Below are 19,819 nucleotides of genomic sequence, written 5' to 3' on the forward strand. Positions count from 1 at the left end.
AAGTTACTTGTTTGCAGCAGAAGCAATTCAAAGTTGGCAAACTTGAACTTGCTTGTAACAAATGAATCCTTTACAGCTGTTTCTGGTTGCGACTTTCAGCTGCACTTGCCTTATTCAACGATTTCACCTCAAATGAAAATTAAATTTAACTTTCACGTTCGAATCAGGTAAAGAGAAGAATGTGACTAAAACATTTCGCAAAAGGTCTACATGTAGTTAAGTGATTTCACTACTTACTTTCGCATTATACTAACCATTAAACAGATGAAACCAACTGTTTCGATTCCTCTTGTAAAACTGCAACGGTGTAGTAGTCGAAAACCACTTCAGAAGAAGCCTCACCAAACCAACTATTTTTTGTCAAAGCCTCATTGAAGTACAAATATTTCTTTGTTTCTAGATAAACGGAGCTGTCCTTGGGATAATAGGTTCTAGACTTATCGGTCTTTATTGCCATATATTAGGCAGCTTCGACAAAAATAAACAAAGAATTAAATTTGAAAATGTCGTTATAACTTCATAACATTGCTAAGTGACTTCAAACCTCACAAAGAATAATGCAGAATAAAACTGGGAGGGTTGAGCAAATTGTAAGGGCAAAGAGAATTCATTTGAAATTCAAAACTAACTAAAGTCATTTGGTTTCACTTAAAGCAATATGTGGGCGTCGAGGAACTCTGCTGAGGAGGTCACAGCGCGCAGAGCAGTTTTGCTGCAGATTCGTTGGCGCATACCCAAATAGGTGAACCAACACATATACAGATGTATGCAAATACACGTAGCACCCGCACAAATTCTCTCGAGCATATGTTGTTCAGCGTTTACAGCAACAATAAATTAAATGTGGTAGGCAAGCGCACACAGTAGCCATGCTTTGGCGGCGGCTAAGATGAAATGACTCGATTTCATGGCAAGTCGCAAGTATGTTGAGCACATCGGCGCAACGTCCGACTCTGACAGGCGTCCTTCCACACAACAAACACACGTACACATACATACATGCCCATATATACGTAGATGTGGGCGACGACATATGTGCTTCGTGAGCCATTGCTACCAGCTCATCGACGTATGGCTGTGCGCATTTTTATTATATAATCATACTTAATTTTATAACAACAACTGAATTTATGTGTCAGCTTTCAATTTTGCGCTGATTTCATTTCGCTGCACATTTAAACGACGTGCGTATTTATTGCATAATTTAAAAAGTGCAAATACCCAGCTGTTATTTTCCAAATGCATTGCGAATTTATTGCTAAGCTGACACAAGAAAAATGCAAATCAAAGGCGCCGCCACAATCGACTAAACACAGATGTGCCGAAGCATTCGCGAAATACATAGAACACAGATGTCTATGCTGCAAGTCGATTTAGTTCGCTTAAGACTGACTCTCCACTAGCATTGGATTAACCCTTCTAGTGCCCGTTCTACTACAAGAATTTAAAACTTTTATTTGCCTATTTTATGACTTCAAATTTCATGGTGAAAAGTATTACCGTAAGTAATTTAAGGAAGTTCTGTAATCAATAAAAAAAAAATAAAAATTCATATACATAAGTACAAATGTGTTGCCAAACCTTAACCGGCCAACGGTTGTATATAAACATACTTCATGTAAAATTAGAGTACTTCATAAGAAAAAAAATATTTTATGAAGATCTTTATCTTGATTTTGATCAGTCAATTTGTATTGCAGCTATGTATATGCTTTTGTGATCCGATATCGAAAAACTGGGGAAATCGTTGGTGTATATACAGACGGACATGGCTAAATCGACTCAGCTTGTCCCCGACGCTTCTTTCTGGGAGCAAAATTTGTGGCAAACATAATATACTCTGTGAGGACATAAAAATACACATAACTAACGGTGTTAGATCTGAATTGAAGTATCTATTATATGTATAGCAATATTACTGATATTTCTATCAATCATAAATACAAGTTTATATGCATATATTGATATATATATATAAATGACGACTCTGTCATTTTTATACTCTCGTATTATGTTGCTACATAGAACAAGAATTTTGTTCGTCTAACGGTTGTTTGTAACGCCTAAAACTAAGCGAGATAGATATAGAGTTACATAATGATAAATTATATAATGACTAGACAAGTTAAAATCCGGGGGACTGCCTAACTGTCCGTCCGTCCGTCCTTGGCAGCTGTAACTTTAGTAAAACTTAAGATACCCTGATGAGACTTAATACACGTGTTCTTTGGCATCATAAGAAGTAAATCGAAAACCTATAAGAAGCCATAACTAAGCCGCGAATTAAGATATAAAACTGTAATTTGGTACAATAACTTTAATGTACATATCTCACAAACCACTAAAGCTATATCAACCACATTGCTCAGAACAATTTTTAACACCACCTTCGACAGTGTGAAAATATGTCAGATCGGGTTATAACTCCGCGCACTCCCCATTTAACGGTTATGTGGAAAACTATTAAAAATGCAATAAATCACTAAATAACAACTTTAAAAGCATTAAGTTTCATAACCTATATAAGCCGCTGACAAAATACTCCATTTCACGTCTTAAAATTGTCGCAATTGAACAATTAAGAGGTCAAGTCTCCAGATCGCGAATATGTAGACCTCGGTGCCTATTCGGAGAGAATCTTGTTATGATAACAGCATGCATTTTTGTCAAAATTGGGTAAAATCAGGTCAAAACTTCCCTTAGCAACCACATATGTACATAATACTTGTATAAGGGTTTTGAAGCATTCGGTTGACTTTATGCCCTATATATTAGTCAATATGTGCGGTATCTTATTGAAAGTCAGCGAGTAACTTTTTCTGGTTATAGTATGTGTGTTGTCGGGTTTTAGTCAGATATATACCAGCCCTAAACCATTTGGTAACAGGTGCAACAATTCAATTAAATCGTCGAAGTCATATAAACCTATCATATAACTCCTCTTAAATAAAATACATAAAATACTGGTAGTATTCTTCCCCATTCGTTCGCATTCCGAAAATTGTAGTTGTAAACTAGTACTTATTAGTCTAGTTGGGTCAGCATGTGCACTTGAATAGTCGACAATCTAAAGAATGCTTAGTTCCTAGTGATTTAAACCTTTAGGATTTTATTACAGTCTGTAGTTTATTTAGTTTTTCACAACATGTTGCACAGATCGTTATATTTTTCTTATGGCACACTTCAAAACAAACTGCGATACTCAAACCATAATCCTCAACAATCGCCGCTCAAAGAAATGTTCTACATTTACTGCAGCCAATTAAAGTGGCGACGTACGCGCGAACTATGAAAGATCATAAATCCTAATGTTCTATACAACGTGGAGATCAGAGGGTACAATAGCGCTGCCTGCCAAGTGCGGGCAGCGAGTAGTGAGTACCTTAATTAGCATACGTAGCGGTGAATTCTCAGATACACGCGGTGTACAGCATACAAATACCGAATTATTCCGAATCAGTCACAAAAAGCAATTAAGTTTTTAGAAGCCGTCATAGAAGCTCGAAATTCCACATCTGCTACTACTCATTTGTGTGTATTGATGGAAATTTGGTAGGAAATTTCTGATTTTTATCGCTGCAATTGAGACTTTCAGGAAAAAATGTTCAACAGTTGTTACAATTTCTCGTTCAAATACACGAGTGTGGTTTGGATTATGCTAAAAATTTGGGCTTCATAGCACGCTGATGTTAATTAGATGGCAAAACACTCGTTTTTACTACGCATGCGTTTGTTTCTGTGGCAGTGTGTGAGTTTCTCAGGCATTCACTGCAGTGGGAACAAACTAAGATAATTTGATGACAGCTAATTACGTTCTCTAAAACATTTCTATTTTGTCACCCAATGGCCCAAAATGTGGCAAGAGCTCTTTAAACTCATATATTCATACCTAAGTATATACATAATATTATATATGTATTTACTCGTGTGTATGGAAAATAAGAAAATTAACGCATTCGTGCAAAGTACTTTTAAGTTAATTTATTGTTAGTTATATGTTTGTTGTCAACGACTTTTTGTACTGAAAATGGCTACAATTTGCTCACAAAATGGAGGTCAGTTTAATTATTTGCTTATTCCAAGATTAATACGCAAATTATTGAGAACGAAATTGTTAACCACACAACAATATATTATATCGTACAATTGGACCGTCTGAAGGAAGTAATTGTTAAGAAATGGCCAGCTTTGGATAATAGGAGAGGAACTGTATTCTATCACGACAACACCAGGTTACACACATCGGTTGTGAGTCGCCAGAAGCTTCGGGAGTTTGGTTGTAAAGTTTTTATGGATCCACCTTATAGTCCGGACCTGGCACCAAGTGATTACTTCCTTTTTCTGATTTTGCTGGTGAAAAATTCATCTCAAGAGAAGAAAGATCCGATGGAACAAGACTGTTCCAGTTTTTGTCAAAAAGACGGGAATGGCATTATGAAATTTCCTTCGAATTGGCAGCAAGCTATTGATCATAAAGGTGCGTATATGACCTAAATGGGATCATTCTAACTATGCTAAATAAAACCTTTAATTTTCTGCAAAAATAATGGATTGACAAGTAACAATGTCAAAATGTATTGGAGTGAAATTTTGTCACCGCTTTCAATTTTTCTTCCATGTATTTTAAACAAATTAGCAAATTTCACCACAAATATTTGACTCGTTGGATTTATTTACTTAACAAATCATCAGACAAATATACTTTAATGGCAGTAAATGAGCTAACAGTTTTCATTCGACAATTTTTGTAACTAGTATTTTGTGATATGCAGAGAAAATCACAAATTTCGCAAATATGGAATAACGTTTTAGAAAAACAATAAAATACGCTCAGAGAAAGCTTGTTACTTCACAACTTCTACACAAGAAATTTCGCTAGCCCATGTCGAAAGCATAATTACGTAAGTTAAAATTACGTTATATTGTAATCAATTTTGTCGTGAATTATATTCATTACTTTATTCAATTAAAATACAATAAGAAACAGCTAGATTGACTTAAAATTACTAACATTCGCTTACTTACTATAACTTCATAGAATGAGGTGCAAAATAGTTAATGGAATTTTCATAAATCTTATTCTAAGTACTTCCTACACAAGGCGTTTTTATTTGGGAGAGCTCTAAGGATAGGGCTTTGGCGTGTTTGAATAAGAAGTAGGTAGCTATATTTTCTTAAAATAAAAGAAAGATGTAAAAATTAAAAATATATATATATCAAATATGTCAAGGTGATTGTATTGAAAGTAGTTATTCTATGATCGTTAATTACTGTTGAAAGACCGCATTCTGATTCGATTCTTCTATTAACCACGCATTGACATTAAGTAACAAAGATACAGGGCTGCCAGGCAATCCAAAATAATTAACCGCTCCGAAAATTGAGCAGCTAAGCAAACAGGCGAGTTAAAATGTAACATCGAACTGCAACTCCTCTCAACGAGAAAAATGTTTCGCCATGCCAGTTTGTCGAATAGAACGTACATTTATATAAGCGTCTGGGACTACTTATGTGACCAACTGTCAAGCAATAAAGTCGGATGGACACGCGCAATGCAGCGAAAGTAAACGAGCAGCTGTTGAAAGCTAGTCGACAGGCTGTGCACCCAATAAAGCTGATTACGGACTGACATAACTACCCCAGATATGTTGTTGCTGTTGGTGAGACTGCTGCTGTTCGCGTTGGTCGCGCTGGTGATGCGGCGAGGACTGCTGCTGCTGTGCTATGTGATGTGGACCATAGTGCTGGTGATGATAATCATGGGAGATTGACAACGCCGACGCATTCATATCAATGCCACTCACATAAAAGCAATTACCGGAGCTCCCGATATTGCTGCCAGCCATACCGCCATTGTTGTTGTTGCAACTCTCATTGGCGTTGCCAGTGCTGTTCGCGCCATATTCACTGGAAATGCCATTCGTTGCTACTGGTGATGTTGTTGATGATGTTGTTGTAGTTGATATCCGTTGTATCGGTTGCAGCTCTAAAACATCGTTTTGCTGTTGCTGTGAATGTGATTTGTGGAGCAATTGAAATGAAGCAGAGGATTTCACAGAATTACTGGCTTCGCCCCCATCTCCAACGGAGCTATTCGTTTTACCAACGATAGGCCTTATGCATGAACTGTCGCTTGGAATTGTTGTTGCTGCCGACGGCGCTTTGGTTATTGTTGTACACATTGCGCCAGCTGCGGACGGGGCTGAGGTGCTAGATGCGCATGCCGTCGCCCCTGCGGGCACCGCCCGTTGCGGCATTTGTGATGCTTCGGCCTGGGTTAGAGGCACCACCACTTGATCCATGAGATATTGGTCAATTTCCTTTGGATCGATGTCGCTATTACTCATCGAAGCCGGCGCTAAATAGCTATGCACCGCTGCGAATTTTCCGATTGAACATGCCGAGGGCGATTTGTTAGAGCTGCTGCTGTTGTTGCCTGCACCCTCCACTCCCGATGCAGATGATGCGGACTCTAAGTAATTCAACACTCCAATGGAATGTGGCGAATTGCAGGCATCTGAATTTGAAACGTAATTGTAGGCAAGGTATTGACCGGTGGCATAATTATTATAGCTATCGCTCGCAGTTGCATCTGGATTAAAAAAGCGTCCTCCACTTAAACCGCCCGCCGCATTGTAGTTTGCTGAAGCTAACTCGTTAGCCGTCAACAGTTCATGGGTAGAACGCGGAAAATCAAGCAGCCCAGAATTATAGTGGCTTTCATCCAATGAAATGTACTCACGGCCGCCATCCCCCAGCATACCATAACCAACGGCAGCAGCCGAGTCCACCACAGCAGCTTCCCTGAGTGGTCGCAATAGGTTTTGTGCCTGTGATAACTGTACCTGCGGGGGTGTACGTTTATCGTTCAAAGTGGCGCTTAGCAGACTGCCGCTACTTAATGTATATGGTGTGGCAGGAGGTGTGAGCGGCTGTCCGTCCGCGGAAGTACTGGCGCCAGTCGATTGCAATGAACTCGCCGTTGAACAAGGTGAATCCATTGGGCGCGCATAATCGTAATGTTGCGACTGTTGCCCGAAATCAAGGCCCGCCAATTCGGATATGAGTCCGCCGTTGGCAGCGCTCTGCAATGAAGCGGCACATGCGCTGTTCAGCGAGCTGATGAAAGCTTCGCTATTCAGCATATCCGCAGCGCATGTTATAGCGCCATTACTGTTAATATTCGAATTGCGAAAAGTAGCGTTCGTGCTGTAGCTGCTCAAGGCATCCATTTTACCGCTGTTATGGCACGGATGTGGCGTTTGTTTAATGCTGCGCCCATTAATTCGATTTACGGTTCCTGCGTTACCTCCGCCCATTTCTTTTCGGGTACCGGCCGTCCCACTGTAGCTCTTTGACTGAAAAGCGCCAGATGCACAATCGGTTGCGGTTTCACAGGACAATTTTGCGGTTGAGTTTGTGGTTGTCGTCACAGACAGCACATCGTCACACTGCACCCCGCTGGCTGTTAGTACGCGCGCTTTTTTGCGGCGCGGCTGATATTTGTAGTCGGGATGCTCCTGTTTGTGTGTAAGTCGCAGCTTCTCCGCGAATTCCATGAATGGTTTCTTGTCGGACTCCTTGAGGTTTCTGTTTAAAGAAAATGTCGAAATGAATCTAAAATGTTCACTATATTAAATAAATAAAGAAAAACTAAAGATAGATTCTAAAATACTATCAAAAAAAACTTGGCATTCTAATAAAATTATTTTCCAAAGAAGAAGCAGAAAGCAAGAAAATAAGTGTCATTTAGTGATCTTGCAAAGATTCGTAACGTTTTTCGAAATGCAATGCTAATTTTCGTTTAACAAAAAATAATAAAATGTAAAGAACAAATTTTAATTGAGTTTCGTATGTGAGTCGTGAAGTATGAGTTTTGCCCTCCAATGAGGCGTGTCGATGAATTGAAGCCCAGCTGCTCAACAAAAGACAAAAGCACATAACGAACACACCAAGCATAGAGCATAGAGTATATAATAATTTGTAATTTTTTTGGTTTGATGTTGATAAGCTGACTTTCCATACATTGAGCTGAATTGAGTAAAAAGCGGCTGCATGAATGTTTGTACTTATCACCATAACACTATCGATGAACCATGAAATTTTCAGTACAAACGTAATCTACGCTTCGCTGAGAACTTTTATTGTCAAACAAAATTCCGCGAATTCGAAGCTTGAAAGTCTCGCGTTTTAATATACTCTTGCCTAGCGTAAGCTTAACACATAAAATCTTTGAGTTGATTCATAAATTTATTTGCCACATTTCTTATACATTAAATTTTTCATTTCTAAACTCAGTCAGAGGTGTCTATAAAATGAAATTAAAATAATTGAGGTGAGCTATACAACATATTACATATTTTCTATAACTATATATGTTTGTATAACAGGCCATATATATGTTGTTTTCTTACGCTGAAATCGGTGTTTATAGTCTCCTGATGGGCAATCGATATTAGAAAGATTGTATTAATGATTTTAAATTTTTCTCGATGGGTTGTTGGATCTGAATATTCGACTACGGCGGCCCTAGATAGTTCAAATATCATTGGTTATAACTTTAAAGATTAATAAAGGTATTTTTACCATATATTCTGTTATTTTAGTCCATAAATAAATGGTCGAAATTAAACCAGAGGACACACTAGCTACCACTGTCACTTCCAAGCTGCTCTTGCATCAGACTTACACATAACTTACTCTAAGGAAGCTAATTTACTTATGGCACAAATTTGGTTCATTGCTCAAATAAAATAATTTTCGTGCTCTAGAGCATTCTTCTTTTATCTATATAGAATTTATTTAACAAATACTTACTTCCACAATTTTCCGAGCGATTTACTCAACTCTGAGTTTTGTAAATGAGGGTACTGCTTGGACATTACCCGTCGTGCTGCCTGTGCCCAGACCATAAATGCATTCATTGGTCGTTTGATGTGATCCTTTTTGCGGTCCGAAGGGACTCTGAAACGAAAGAAAAAAATTAAATCATACAATACCAATATAGCATGCACTGTAAGACTTATTTTAAAGTAGTGATCAAATACTTGACTTTGAAAACGGTTTGGAAATAAAGCACGCAAGCTTTCCAGTATTTAAAAAAAAAATCATATCAGTCTTGGCATTGCTTTTTCTTCTTTATGTTCCTTATAAAAGCAGAGGGGCATGAGGGTGCAAGAATTTTTGTAAAGAATCTCTTTTATGCTATTCATGGCATACAATTCACTATTAAATTCTCAGTGCAGACTGTTTATTATTAATATTCCATTGGAAAAAGATTTGGCATGAAGAATTCTAAAAGTTACATCATCATAAATAGTGAGGGTATATTCTCAGCCTCATCTATATTCACGATGAACTATAAATAGCTCGAACATTAAGACACCTAAATTTTTCAGATCAGGGTAGATTCCAAAAACTATTAAATTTGAACGAGAGCAGTGAGTCTTCTTGATTATAGCATATCGAAATAAAGCACTGCATTACCCATCTAATAATAGAACCATTGCGGACAGTCAACATGAGGTAGTCCGCTTGATATCAAAGCAAATTGCAGCCATAAATACCATGACAGTATCAAAATATTTCGACTGTTTATTACACGACACACTAAGTGGAGAGGAGCAAAATCTAACTTAAGTGGCTAAAGCAAGTCCCAGCTAACAGCAGCACTGTGGGGATAATGCGTCAGTGAAGAGAAGTTTTAAATGGTTTTGCAACTACCGAAACGGCGTTAATTTTCTGAAGTGGAAGGGATATAGAAATATCTGCACAATTTTTGCTACATTAATAGCATGCATCTTAGCTGATTCGAACGCAATATTTTTGTGCGAACCCACTCTTTTTAATTTAGCGCGTTCACACTTCATTCATATCGGATAGTCGAGGTTGGTCCCAGGCAGTGACTTATCAAAGTGCAAATGTGCTTGCTACTCGATGCTTCATTTATGCCGGACGCTGAACGCTGATGTTGATGTGGCATGCAACGCTAGCAAAAGTATACGAGCAAAGTGCCATTTTGTCATAATTTTCGTGTATGAAAGGAAGAAGAAGTGCCAGCGCACTTGAAGCTATCATTTAATGAGTTTTGCAAATCTACATATTTCCAAACCAATACAAACAACACTGGCGACGAGGGCAAAAAATACAAAACCTGCTGGCAGCAACAAGTGCCACGGCGGAGAAATGCATCAGTTGAATGTGATTAGCGCGCTGTCAACCGTGAAGTGCCCGGCCGTATAAAAGCAGGAGAAGAGGAAGGAAGCAACAGCCTGTGAAAAAAAAATTCTACGAGTAAACAAACATAGACGCAGCCGCATAGGCGAAATATAACAGAGATCTGCACTGATGCCAGACCAGTGAAAAACCCGTTCATTTTGAGTGAATACCGATCCACACTCCATTCTAATTAATATTTAAGGTGCATACTTTTGGGCACATAGTTCATTTAATGCGTAATTGAAGGAGGAGATCACTTGTATGGAAGATATAAGGTATAGAGCCTAGTATGCGTTCAATTAGACGCGCTGCAAATGATGTCAGTGGTCTATTTAGAGAGCTTTCCCAGCCCTTTTATAATTTCAAATGTCATATCATATTTTGTCAAGTCTTTCGATTGAACACTGCCAGAAAGGGATTACTGTATAACTAGACTCTTTAAAATACTGTCTCACATTTTTTTACTACGTTGCGAGTGTGTTTTTTTGTGAGCCTGCAAATCTCAGTGTAAACAAGAGACAACAAATCTGCCCCGCAGTGGACTTGTGTCATCTGTCAGAGTCACAGACGTTTTGCAAATGCAATCTGTGTAGCATGCGAGATACCAGTGAACGAAACATATGCAGTGGGGTGATTTGAATTGAAGAGGACAGCAGGAAGATTGTCGATGCGTCTGTTAGTTAGGAAATGCACAAAATGATCCAAAATCTGGCCAGCGGCGGAAGAACGCAAAAACTCTATAGTTGCGTTTTATTTCTTATCTCCCAGTTTTGTAATAATTTAATCCCATTTGGGCGTAAATGAAAGTATGTGAGAATGCTGGTTTGCCAATTTGAAAGTGACTTGCAGCAACTATGTAAATTTTTATCTTTTAATAAGAGATTCAAAATGTAATTGCGCAGGCGCATTATTTGGTGGCTCGATTTCGCCGGGATATTGTCATATCGTCATTATTTACGCATACTTAACGAAAATAAAAGAACTTGAAACTTGTGTAATCACAAAGACTTGCATAGGTGGAATTTTCAACTATTTTACACTAATAGAAATGCTCACCTACTAGATACGTCATTCATTTATCATCATATATCATGATCTTTTGCATCCTAATTACTGCAAATACTAACATTACATTACTTAAGAGGCAGAGCAAACCCCACTGAATATCAAGCTGACTAGCGTAAGAATGAGTGCGCATTCGCATTCACTTTTTGGAAAACCGAATGTTATGTGAGTGGATCATTAGAATTCAAATATTTTCGGAAGTCGAATATATTGGCATGTGTCTAAGAGAATGTTGCTTGTGAATTAATACGAAATTAGGCAAAATTTAGTCGATTGCGCTGTGATTTGAAGTCAGTTTATCTTTTGATATCGGACATTTTTCCACTTACTTAGAAAGCGAAATATGTGCTGTATACTCATTCTGTATATTTTTGCTATCACCTCCTTCAGTATAGTTTACTCACTTGTTGAATGAGTTTTAGATATATGTTTTTCCCATGAACGGTGGACAGGAAGTCCATAGTCTCATCTTTATATCCAGATTATTTGATGCACAAACCCCCACCGCATCTCAATTAGTTTTAGAAGTGACAAACAACCATTAGGGAAAGTTATTATACAATCAGCAGCATATGCGAGAGTTTAAATGGACTTGCAAACGAAAGAAAACTTGGAATGAAGGCAATGAATACAAATTTTTTTGAAATGTGTGCAACCAAAGTGACTCAGCCAATCTAAAATCATTATACATATATATATATGTATGTACATATGTATATATAAACTTACAATATATACATACTCGTACAAATATAGGAGAGTTAAAAATGAAAAATGAAATGAATACAATGCAAATACTACTTATAACAAATTCGTAAATAAATTTACATTTGAACGAAATAAGCGCAATTAGCACCTTTTGATGTGGCTGTTGTTTAAGTACCCTCACACAAACTCACACACACACATACATATGTACGATATGCACACACATGTCTATGGGTATTTAACCCCGGCAAACAAATTAATTTTCGGTTAAATGTGCACCATGCAGCCCATTTGTTACAGCAATGTACAACAGAAAACCGAGACCAACAACAAAACTATGCAAGCGAAAAAGTAAATATTTATTGAACAGATAATAAAATTACACTCACGCACACGGGCGCAGCGGTGCAGTACTTGTTCCCTCGAAGGAGGCGCGTCGCTTGCACATGTGTACGTATGTATGTGTCTTAAGCTCGTTGCAGCGACGTTTATGGAAGTGCGACTTCATTGCCACAACGGCCAAACAAATACCTGTCCGCTTGGTCACCCGCATCAGCCGCTATGTGACAGTTCCCACGCACTGAATCCGAGTTGGCCAGTCGCGGCTGCACGCTCGGCCCAAAATATGCACACACAATTTGTGTGTTACTGTTGCCGTCGCTGTCGTTATTGTTAGTTTGTTTGTTTACACTAGTGTGCGAGTTAGTTGTTAGGTTTTGGCTTCGGCTTCAGTTTCTGTTTAGAGTACTTTTCGCCTTCAATTCAGGAAGGTCGGAAGCTGTTTGTTGGTGGTTTCTTTTTGTTTTCCCTTGTTGACATTTGGCGGTTGACACTTGTTTGCACTGTAATTTTTTGAATGCGCAGCGCACTATGCATTTCGCTGCTGCAGGGCGCTTTGGTGAAAGATAAGCGATGACGATCTTGGCAAACAAACAATTTTTCATTCACCAGCAGAAAGTAAAAAACAAAAACGGTTCAACATACAATCATTCGCATGAAAAAACCTGCAGCGAATTGATAAGCCATGAGAGCAGCAGAGATGCGGCCGCTGCTTCACGTTATTTTGTTGCAAGGTAAAGTAGCTAAAACAAATTTCCGCTGCCATTCGCCTGAATTTTTGATTGCTTTGGAAAAATTGGATTTTCGTATTTTCTTTTGAATTTTTTCAAGCAATATAAATATTTGTGGTCACGTTGAATATATGCACATGAGACGCTATTTATTTACATGTGTAGATGAAGGAAATATTTGAAGATTCTAATACTTAGGAGACAAGACATAACGATTATTTAGCGTATTAGGGGATTTAGAATCTAATTTATAATATAACCTCTAATTTTACTTATCACAGTACTAGTGCCAGCTCCACTGTAGCCAGTTATCTTAAACTTTGTCCACATTATGTTCTCTAACATTATTTTTTTTATAATAAATTACCGGAGGTAGGCTCGGATACAAAAGACGAATGTCCCAATCATCTTAAACTTTTGGATTATCTCGATTACCGAAACGGAAAAGACGCCCTATGTTCCATCTAGACGCTATGGGATAATATATATATATATACTCCAAAGCACAGTTTAAATCATATGTTTATGTTTTTATACTCAAATTTTTTGAAACATATAAACAATGTACTGTAGAAAAATTATGAACTAACTGAAAAGTCCATATTTATAATAATACATATTAATAGTATATTCTCTGAAAAATCTAGGAAGCTTTGATTGGTAAAAATACTAGTATTCCGCGTTATTATAACAATTTGAGTTTTCGAAATGACAACAGTCGTGTACACTTTTAATAAATGAAATGTTGGAAGTACCCAATCGGCGCTAAGTATGTACGTATTTTACAAGCAATTCAAGACATTTACCTTGCCTCTATCTTAGAATAACTTTAATGTACGAAAATGTGTAAAAGAGGAGATTTTTATATCGAACCATGTCCTGTGGAGAACGAATCAACCAACACTTGTAATACAAAAAAAAAAATCAGCAGAAAATTTAGTGACTTTACACTAATTACGAACATCCGTAAACATTTATATAAATGTACATTTGAACCCCATGATCATCCAAGCCCAATGGCTAATGCCTTGCTACAATTCTGTAATCAAAACCGCTAAAAAGAGATCTCCAGCTAACCGTCGGCATATCCATGAACTAATCCCTCAAATTTTGGAATATTGATAGTAATTTGCACATATTCATTTCTCCCACCGATACTGGACTACTTAAGCATATAGCTGCTATACAAACTTATCTTACAATTGAGGGAGACCACGTGAAAATTAAGAGGACTTAGCTCAGGTCTAAAAAACAAGTTACTCATATAAGGCATTACTCAGACCTTTCTGCTCGCATAGAATTCAAATCTAGGGCACCTCAGCTGATTCAAATTTTAAAGTTATTCAAACCATTCAAAATAAAGTTCTTTGCACTATAGTGAGTGCACCATTTTATGTTAGAAATGACGTCCTCCATCGAGACTAGAAAATGCTCACTGCAAAAGAAACTATAGAAGAATTTAGTAGTTGTTACATTTCTCGATTGGAGAACCATGATAACGTACTTGCAACAATGTACGAGACTACAAAAATATCATCCAATGATCTCCCCTTTCGGTTTAACTGATCTCACCTTCATTTCTGTAAAATATTTATACTCTGAACAGGGTATACTAAGTTCGCCACGATGTTTATAACACCCAAAAGGAAACGTCAGAGACGCTATAAAGTATATATATATATGTTCTGTCTGTACGTCCGTCCGTTATATATGTAAATATCTATGCCGATCTGAAATTTTACACCAGTGATTTTCTCAGCAAAAATCTGCACATTTGTCGGACCACTATGACATATAGCTGTCATACAAACGGAACGATCGGATTAAAATATGGAAAGCTTTCTATTTGACGAGATCTTCAAGATATTTGGCATGGATTATTGCCTAAGGCAATGGTGCAACCTATGAAGAAATTGCTCAGATCGGATCACTTTAGCATATAACTGCCATACAAACTGAACGACCGAAGTTCTTGTAAGGAAACTTTTGGATTTGAGAAGGTTATTATAACCTTGGTGCAACCGAAGTTAACCATTTTTCCCGTTTTCATTGTACTTCAACATCATTATTTTTGTCACCAAATTTAGTTATTGTCATTTAATAACAGACAGATTTTAAATAGTATAAATATAACGAAATATTATAAAAAAAATTAGATCTAGCGCGCCATTCGCTACATTGCTGGATAGTTTCGACGTCATATTCAAAACCCACGTTTTGGGGAATGTAGAGTCCTCAACTACGTTGTCAAGACGTCGTTTTTGCAAAAGATTATTTTCTTCTAGTATAAGTCTAGCCATGACACACATCATACCCAAATCACTAACCAAAACGTGTTGAGTCCAGAGAGGGGGAGAGATCAGAAACAATTCTCCCGGACCCTTTTGCAATAATTTTGCAGATCAGCATCAGTCATAACAAAAACTTCATGTAATGTCATAATTTACAGTTATGCTCTTGCAGAATTCGATCAACATCAATTAAAAATAAAAGTTCGTTACAATAACACTTGGTATCTTATTAACTTATTTAATTTATATTACAATCATCCTTTAATAAAAACTATGTATGTACTTTAACCTCAACTGAAGAGGCTAAATTTAATATATTGAGTTAATATGGAAATCAGAATTCATTATATGAGGTTTGGACCAAGGTCTAGACCAACAACATTCATATTCAATGGGAAACCACATGATTTTCAAGGAAACTTGTTCATTTAATTTCTTTAAATATTATTCCTAATAAACAATAATAATAATAATAATTTCATTAAAATATCACACATTTTGACCAACCTGTACGGTTTAAAGTCAGGTAGAAAGTCGGAAATCGTCATCTATGCAATGTTTGGCGCAAAAGAAAGGGATTGCACTAATTTGGACATTACTCAGGTTACTTGATTACTACAAGCAATTTTATAAATATATAACTCACACACTGACCGACTGACGACACTGATGACAGCTTGCACAGACATAAAGACAGACAGACATCCGGATTGAAACTCATCTCGCCATCCTGATCATTTATATACATATATGGTATACAAGTATAACCCTATATTTATCTCGATTAGTTTTAGATGACACAAACAACCGTGAACAAAACTATACAACAACATGCTGCAAGAGTACAAGTATAAATATGCATATGGTAAAATGAAACAAATTTTTTCTAAAAATAAACAAAATATAATATAAATAAGTTGTTGTTTCAGGGACCCACATTCTATATCCTTACCGGTCCGCGGTTTTCTCACTGGACTGGTTAAGTCAATCTATTAGAGAGGTTGAGATCCTCTGCTATCTCTCTAAAGCTCACATGACAATTTTTAAGCACTGTTTCTCTAACTTTTTCATACAGAGGTGGGTAGAGGACAAAACACGTTTGCAACACATGCTTTCGTAGAGGTGAATCCAATGTTTTACCAATCTAGGAGACAATTTTTGATCGATCCCGATCAAATTTGATCAGATGGTATATGTAGATATACAATATATAGAACATCCTTATCGTAGCATATTGCCATTAATAGCACACTTATTTCACACAGCAAAGTGTCACAATTTAAAGTGTTCGCATAAAGACATAAACAATAAATGACTCATTAGTCGATAGCATGTTTTCGGCGATGGTGTGCACCCAGTAGCTTAGATAAAGCTTTCCAATCTCATTACACAAACATAAACACATTGGTTGGCATAAGTGCGATTTTGATATGATAAGTTGTGCAAACAGTAGGGAACAGTGTCATTTTATTTTAAAATATTTGTTTTGCAAAAATTAGTCCTCCACACGAATATTAACACATACTTGCCAGTTTCTATATCCGAGCGCAATTATGTGCAAACCAATAATAACAGTTTGGTGCTTAACTAAAGTTCTTTAACCAAATCTAAAAACGTTACCGGCAGACATTTTGCATCGAACGGAACTCGTTTTACTAGTTATTTCTAGCCACAGTGTATAAAAAACCTTCAAGTCGAATTAAGGTTATGGAAATTATTTGTTATCTCTATGTTAATCGATCAGTTTGGTGGGCCGATCTGAACAATATGAGCGGAGACTGTTGCGGCTCCTTGGACAATAATCCATACTAAATTTCGTGCAGATATCTTGTCAAATGAAAAAGTTTTCCATACAAGGACTTGATTTTGATCGATCTGTTTGTAAGGCAGCTATATCCTATAGAGCACCGATCTCGGCAAATGAGCAGCTTCTTGGGGCGCAAAGGGCGTGCGCAAAAAAACTTCAAATCGATATCTCAATATGCAGACAGACGGACATGTGGACATAGCTAAATCGACTCAGCTCGTCACGCTGATCATTTATATATACTTGTATATGTATTCATACTTTATAGGGAGTCCCACGTTTACTTCTGGGTATAACAAATTTCGTGACCGTGTTCAGGGTAGAAAAAGGTACCATACAAAAAAGACCATAAAACAAATAAGCACCGTTAGCTTATTCATATTTATTCGAAACTTGGTTTTGATAGTTAAAAGACTCTTATCCGCGCAAGAGTTTTGAAAACTTAAAATTTATTGGTAAGAATGTTGGGCGATTTCGATCGTCCCCGCAGGGAGACACACATACGAAAGCATTTGAAGGGCTGTAGTCGCTCTGAGACACGAAAAGAAGTAGAGATTTGGTTTTAAAGTAGATAGTGCGTTATTTGGATATTTAGTGTGATCAACTTCATTATAAAAAAATGAATTCAAGAGTACTTCTCAGTGGCATTGTCTTTTGCGATACATTGTTTTTTGTTTTTTGAACGGAAGCTAAGCAGACTTTAAGTTATTTTAGAGTTCTTTTTAAGGCTATGTGGATGTGTGCGTTTGTGCGAAGATTATCTCTATCATTCGAATTTACTATCTGATGCTTTTGATGTTCTACCCTGCACAGTTTTCGCACTTTTAGCAATTTTAAACAATAACGTTGTATCAGAGGGGCCTGTTTATTACTTGGAGATGTAATTAGCACTCACTTGGCGGTGGCCTGTACCAAATTCCAATCGTATCCTTCCAAGACCTTCATAACGGCTGTCGTAATATGCTCATCCTCTTTGCGGCCATTGCCAACACCACCACGCTTCTGCTCCGCCTTAGCGGCATAGTTTGCCAAAACAAGTGTTTCCACCGGTTTAGAGCGAGATTGTTTCGACTCAGGAGAACTAATGTCCGTATCCATTATGACAAACACCACAAAACACAAAATCGTAACTCTTTATTAATTAAATAATTATTTCTCAGAATAATTTAATTGTTTCATATAATCCTTTTTTTTTCCTGATAATTTTGTATGCTCTTAGGGCGTTCTCTTGGCACCTTCTTTTATAAACTTTGAATTTAGTTAAACTGCACACACACGCACACACTCTCCACCAACAACATGCGAAGAGCAAGTGATCGTCAATATCCGTAAGCGATCACAATGTTGCGCGCATAGTTCGAACCACCGACGAAAACTGTCGCCAGCGACCGCGGATCTTCGAGGAGAAATCCCTCTGACTTAACCAACACCAACACAAACGCAGATATCTCAAGCACAGCAAACAAACAACTTCAGCCATAAACAACAACGCGACATAGAGCTCCCAACAAGAGCACGCCAACACCGGCAATCGTTCAGATAACGAATCGCGTACTGCCCGCCTTCCTATGCGTACTCGTGCACACACAAGATCGCTTTAACGAGCATTTGCCGACCTAACGTTTCGCGTCAATTATACGACCTCATACAGTTACACATGCATATGTATATATACTGTGTGTAGGTGAATGCCGACAAGTCGTGTTTAAATGGAGCCAGGTTTTTTCTCTAATTGCGTTGAGTTAGCTCGCGCCTGTGTGCCTGTGTGCGTGTGTACTTATACTCTATGTCGAATTAGTCCCCTCTTAAGTTATAAAAGTCCATAAGTTGAATTGCATGCGTGTGTACTAGTGGAAGCACTAACCCTTCGGCACTTATTGGACACACCATAGAAGTGCATATGTATGTGTGTACGGCTATATCTCATTTAAAGTTGACATGCAAATATACGTACACACATAAGTAAAGTAAATATTCGTACTTAGATAATGGCACATTGCTATACTTGTATATACATATTTCTTACGGAAGTGTAAGCGGGTAAGCGTATTGCTTTGAAGAGTAACACTTGCGACTTGGCACTAGCAAGGATAGACGTATTTACATAGGTGTGTGTACATATTACCTATATATGGATCCATCAAGTGGTTCATACGAAACATCTAAAAAGCGCCACCTTTCCCGCCTCTACCGTTTCCCAGAATTTATGTCTGTGTGTAAATGCGTCTTCTTGGCCGTACATCCGCTCCCATTTATTGGCGGCCCCCAAATCGGTTTTATTTGTACTTAATTTATAGATAATATTTTAACGCATCTGTATTCAATTTTATAGATTGTGCGATTTTTTACTCTGAAACAGAATGATAAACTCGAATATTATCATCTGCTAATTTCGTTGACAAGAAAAACACAATTAGTTAACTTTTTTTTCAAATTATAGGTTTTTTTAGTCAACGAATTTGAATATAATAAAATCTTTAAAATCTAATTTATGATAAAAAAAACTAAGCGCCTGTTTTTGTTGCAGATATGTTAGCTATTAGTTTTGAAGGTTTATCACGCAGATCTAGAGAAATTAAAGGTTTTTACATTTTTTATAAAGAAAATCGAATTATTCCATTACAAACTCGAAACGTTCGTAATCGAGACCGAGTATTTTC

The 19,819-nt window shown here is 37.3% G+C and overlaps 1 protein-coding gene across 1 annotated transcript; it reads right to left on the reverse strand.

Moving 5' to 3' along the window:
* Positions 1-4,957: 4,957 nt before the first annotated feature.
* On the reverse strand, positions 4,958-18,692 carry Sox100B. Its single transcript, XM_014236139.3, has 3 exons — positions 18,055-18,692; positions 8,818-8,964; positions 4,958-7,590 (listed from the first exon to the last, which is right to left on the reverse strand). Exons 1-3 carry the CDS (start codon positions 18,255-18,257, stop codon positions 5,619-5,621), a joined length of 2,322 nt encoding a protein of 773 aa, XP_014091614.3. The 5' UTR covers positions 18,258-18,692; the 3' UTR covers positions 4,958-5,618.
* Positions 18,693-19,819: the final 1,127 nt, after the last annotated feature.

This window comes from Bactrocera oleae, chromosome 2, assembly GCF_042242935.1.
Source record: "Bactrocera oleae isolate idBacOlea1 chromosome 2, idBacOlea1, whole genome shotgun sequence".
Taxonomy (NCBI): Eukaryota; Metazoa; Arthropoda; class Insecta; order Diptera; family Tephritidae; genus Bactrocera; species Bactrocera oleae.

What these genes read in the sequence shown, in the direction of transcription:
- Sox100B (XM_014236139.3), bottom strand. Translation starts at nt 18,257, where the DNA reads ATGGATACGGACATTAGTTCTCCTGAGTCGAAACAATCTCGCTCTAAA. An exon ending in TTGGTACAGGCCACCGCCAA is followed by an intron (nt 8,965 to 18,054) that starts GTGAGTGCTAAT and finishes CTTTCGTTTCAG; the next exon opens with AGTCCCTTCGGACCGCAAAA. An exon ending in TCGCTCGGAAAATTGTGGAA is followed by an intron (nt 7,591 to 8,817) that starts GTAAGTATTTGT and finishes TTCTTTAAACAG; the next exon opens with AAACCTCAAGGAGTCCGACA.